Source organism: Emiliania huxleyi, assembly GCF_000372725.1.
Source record: "Emiliania huxleyi CCMP1516 chromosome Unknown EMIHUscaffold_136, whole genome shotgun sequence".
Lineage (NCBI taxonomy): Eukaryota > Haptophyta > Isochrysidales > Noelaerhabdaceae > Emiliania > Emiliania huxleyi.
This window is the reverse complement of record NW_005201231.1, coordinates 165985-170502: the sequence shown is the minus strand read 5'-3', so window position 1 is coordinate 170502 and position 4518 is coordinate 165985. Positions and strand designations below refer to the sequence as shown.

The following is a 4518-nucleotide window of genomic DNA, read 5'->3' as shown; positions in this document are numbered from 1 at the left end:
GGCCCCCCCCCCCCCCCCCCCCCCTTTTTGGGCGGGGGGGGGGGAAAAAATTCCTCTTTTGGTTATTAGGGGCCGGGGCCCCCCCCCCCCCCCCCCAGTCTCAGAACATTGTGCTACTGCTACTAGCCGCCACGTGGCCACGGCGCGGCGACTCGCCGGGCGAGGCTCGGAACATTGCTCCTACTGCATCTAGCTCCCACGTCTCTTCCATTCGGCCCTGGAGAGGCCTCGCGCAGCACGTCAGCACAGCAGCACGTCTCTCAAAACTCAGCTCCCTCACGCTCACGACCATTCAAATGATCAGCGCCTGATCAGCGCGTCAGCGCAGCAGCACGTCGGTCAAAACTCAGCTCCCTCACGCTCACGACCATTCAAATGATCAGCGCGTCAGCACAGGAGCACGCCCCTCTCCACTCGGCCCTGGAGAGGCCTCGCGCAGCGCGCCAGCACAGCAGCACGTCTCTCAAAACTCACCTCCGGGGCACCACCGGGCCACAGCAAGCCAGCACGGCAGCACGTCTCTTCCCGCCTGGCTCCCTCTATGTACCCTTAGCACGGCAGCACAGCAGCAGGCCCCGGCCCGGCTGGGTCCCTCCCTCCGTCCCTTATAGCACGGCAGCAACGCAGCACGTCCCTCCAAACCCACCTCCCGGGCACCACCGGGCCACAGCAAGCCAGCACGGCAGCACGTCTCTTCCCGCCTGGCTCCCTCTATGTACCCTTAGCACGGCACTCGGCAGCACAGCAGCAGGCCCCGGCCCGGCTGGGTCCCTCCCTCCGTCCCTTATAGCACGGCAGCAACGCAGCACGTCCCTCCAAACCCACCTCCCGGGCACCACCGGGCCACAGCAAGCCAGCACGGCAGCACGTCTCTTCCCGCCTGGCTCCCTCTATGTACCCTTAGCACGGCAGCACAGCAGCAGGCCCCAGCCCGGCTGGGTCCCTCCCTCCGTCCCTTATAGCACGGCAGCAACGCAGCACGTCCCTCCAAACCCACCTCCCGGGCACCACCGGGCCACAGCAAGCCAGCACGGCAGCACGTCTCTTCCCGCCTGGCTCCCTCTATGTACCCTTAGCACGGCAGCACAGCAGCAGGCCCCAGCCCGGCTGGGTCCCTCCCTCCGTCCCTTATAGCACGGCAGCAACGCAGCACGTCCCTCCAAACCCACCTCCCGGGCACCACCGGGCCACAGCAAGCCAGCACGGCAGCACGTCTCTTCCCCCCTGGCGCCCTCCCCCCCTTCTCTCTCTCTCTCTCTCTCTCTCTCTCTCTCTCTCTCTCTCTCTCTCTCTCTCTTAATAATAATAATAATAATAATAATAATAATAATAATAATAATAATAATAATAATAATATAATATATAATAATAGAATAATAATAATAATAATAATAACATAATGATAATAATAGTAATAGCAATAGGAATAGGAATAGGAATAGTAATAAGAGTAATAAGAGTAATAAGAGTTATAAGAGTCGTAATAGAGAAAGGGGCTGGAGGGAGAAGAGGAGAGTGAAGAGGGAGGGAGGGAGCCCAGTGGAGAGAGACGTGCTGCCGTGCTGTCGTGACAAGACACTGTGGGTGGTGCCGGAGACCGAGTGGAGAGAGACGTGCTGCCGTGCTGTCGTGCCAAGGAGACTGGCTGGGTGGGTGCTAGGAGCCGAGTGGAGAGAGACGTGCTGCCGTGCTGTCGTGCCAAGGAGACTGGCTGGGTGGGTGCTAGGAGCCGAGTCGAGAGAGACGTGCTGCCGTGCTGTCGTGCCCAGGAGACTGGCTGGGTGGGTGCTAGGAGCCGAGTGGAGAGAGACGTGCTGCCGTGCTGTCGTGCCAAGTAGACTGGGTGGGTGCCAGGAGCCGAGTGGAGAGAGACGTGCTGCCGTGCTGTCGTGCCAAGACTGGGTTAGGAGACCGAGTGGAGAGGGACGTGCTGCTGTGCTGTCGTGCCACGTAGACTGGGTGGGTGCTAGGAGCCGAGTGGAGGTAGACGTGCTGCCGTGCTATCGTGCTTTTTCGCCTCGCCGGAGCCGGAGATGAGGTAGACGTGCTGCAGTGCTGACGCGCTGGACATTTGAATTGATGGCCGTGAGACGGTGGGGCTGGGCTCGGGGAGACGTGCTGCTGTGCTGACGCGCTGGACATTTGAATTGATGGCCGTGAGGTTAAGGGGCTGGGCTCGGGGAGGCGCGAGGGGAGCTCTGCTGATCTGCTGAACTGCGTCTGTGCTGACGGGCATTTGAGTGAATGGCCGTGAGCGCGATGGGGTTGTATGGGCACTTACACGTTCGGGAGTGTAAGCTGTGAACGGTCTAGCGTGAGATGATGGTCGAGAAGGCCCCGCCGCCGCCTTCGCCCTCGCCGGGCCCGCGCGTGCGTCGCCGCGCCGGCTCCCCCGCGTGAACACACCATTGCGCGGCGACGCCTCGCCCGTGCCCAGTCCCTCTCGATCGAGAGATGCCGCAACGTTCGCGATGCCGCAACGTTCACTCGAGGCTGCACCGTCGCGAGCTTCGCGCAGAGGCGTGGGGCGATCGTGCAGGCGCGCCGTCGAGGCGCAAGGCACGCCACCGATCTCGCTCGGTGCGCGCCGAACGCCACTACATATATCCCATCCACATCCTGACAGAATACTTTACCGTCCGCGCGCCCCGACGCAAATAGGCGAGGCGCCGCAGCACTCACACGAGACGTGCCTCCGCCGGCCTCACCGCCCGCGCCGACGACGCGACGCCGTGGCGTCGCGGCCCTGCCGTCGCGCTGTGGAGGGCGTTGCGAGGGTTTCGGCCGATGGCGTCGCAGGCGCCCGCGCGCGTCTCCGCCTGCGCCACGCCTCTTCGCGCCACGGTCAGCTGGGCAACTTGACGGTGCAGGACACGTCCACCGTGGCGGGCGGCGAGTACGAGATGCTCGGCCTGCGCGAGGGCGCCCAATCGCTGCTCACGTTCGAGTACGACTCGCCGGCGGAGGAGGCGCGGGCGGCGGCGCGGGCGGCGTTGCGTTGCGACACGTCGCTGCGGCTGCGGATGAGCTCGGTGCGCGTGAGCTACTGGCACCCGGCGGTGATGCGCATCGTCGGCTACCTGCAGGAGGGCGTGCTGGGCGCGCTGATGAGCGCGACGGCGAGCACGGTGGTGCAGGTGGCTCGGTCGGTGCTGGCGGACGGCGCCGAGGACGCGTCTGCGATCGCGCTCGACATCGAGGTTGGCAGTCCGCTCGTCCTCCTGCCCTTCGAGCCCGACTCGTCGGATGGCTTGCGCGGCGACCTGGGCAGCATCGCGGTGCACAACTCGCTGGAGCGCCGGACCGCGGCCGGGCCGGGGGGTGGTGGCGCCGAGCTGCTTGACTGCATCGTGGTCGCGATCGAGCGCATGCAGCTGTCTGCGCTGCTGCCGGAGGGGGAGGGGGCGCTCGAGGCGACGGGCGGGCTGTCGCAGATGATCGAGGACGTGTCGCTGCGGCTGTCTGTGGAGCGCGGCGTCGGCGCGAGCGCTGGCCGCGCGACGCTCATCTCGGGGAGCGGGAGCGAGCTGGTGTGCACCTGCTCCAAGGCGCAGTACGACCTGCTCATGGGCGTCGTCTCCCGCAACCTCGCCGGCGGCGGGGACGCGGCCTCCGCTCCGCCGCCTGCCGCGGGCGGGGAGGAGGCTTCCACAGAGCGGGCCGCCGCTGCCGACAGCGCCGCTGCCGCGCTGCCGCAGCCGCCGTCTCAAGAGGAGACCCCGGCGCCGCCTGCAGCCGCCGCAGTGGTCCGCAGGCTAGACCTCGTCCTTCCGGCGGTGGAGCTGGCCCTCGAGGACGGAGGCGGCCCGCTGCTGCTGGCGTGGATGGGTGGCGTCCGCATCGGCGCGCGCCAGAGCGCCGACTCGGCCGTGTACAGCGTCTCGAGCGCGGCGCTCGCCGTCCAAGACTGCCGCGGGGACGGGTACCCGTCGGGGCGAGGGACGCGGCCAGCCGACTCGACCGGCTCGCGGCTCAAGAGGCTTCTGTGGTCCGACCCTGCGGCGGAGCCGGCCGCCGCCAGCTCGGCGCAGCTGTCGGTGAGCCACTCGGTCGAGAGGTTGCCAGGCCGCGGCCACGAGGCGACCACGGTCGTCTCAGTCTGCGGCGCGCGCGGCACGCACGCGGCGGCCGCCTGGTGTGTGAACAACTTCACTCATGAGCGAGTCAGCGAATCAGGCGTGCACATCACGTACGCGGCGAGCGCCTTTCGGGCGGCGGCGGACTTCTTCTCGCGCAGCGAGGGCGGAGGCGACGGCTTGCTCTCGGCAGAGGAGGAGGCGGAGGCGCTCGCGAGGCCGCTCTCCGGCCCGATCGGCGCGGTCGCCTCCCCCATGGTCTCCCCCATGGTCGAGCGGCTCGTGAGTCTGCCTGAGGAGGAGGAGGTGGCGGACCTCGGCCGCAGGGTGAGAGAGCCGGCGGCTCTCCTGCTGCCCCCCCTTCCCCCCCCTTCCCGCCCTCCCTCCCCCTCTTCCCTCTCCCTCTCCCTCTCCCCGCCCGCCCGCCCGCCCCCCCCCCTCT

At 66.9% G+C, this 4518-nt stretch overlaps 1 protein-coding gene across 1 annotated transcript in view; it reads left to right on the top strand.

Annotated features, from left to right (window-relative positions):
- Positions 1 to 2471: 2471 nt before the first annotated feature.
- EMIHUDRAFT_455216 (hypothetical protein) overlaps positions 2472 to 4518 on the top strand; it is a gene marked incomplete at both ends in the record, with an annotated part of 11983 nt that continues 9936 nt past the window's right edge. The window contains 4 exons of the mRNA XM_005788317.1: positions 2472 to 2580; positions 2800 to 2947; positions 3029 to 3553; positions 3755 to 4403. Of these exons, the coding sequence (XP_005788374.1) occupies positions 2472 to 2580; positions 2800 to 2947; positions 3029 to 3553; positions 3755 to 4403 (1431 nt within the window). The remainder of the gene's footprint in view (positions 2581 to 2799; positions 2948 to 3028; positions 3554 to 3754; positions 4404 to 4518) is intronic.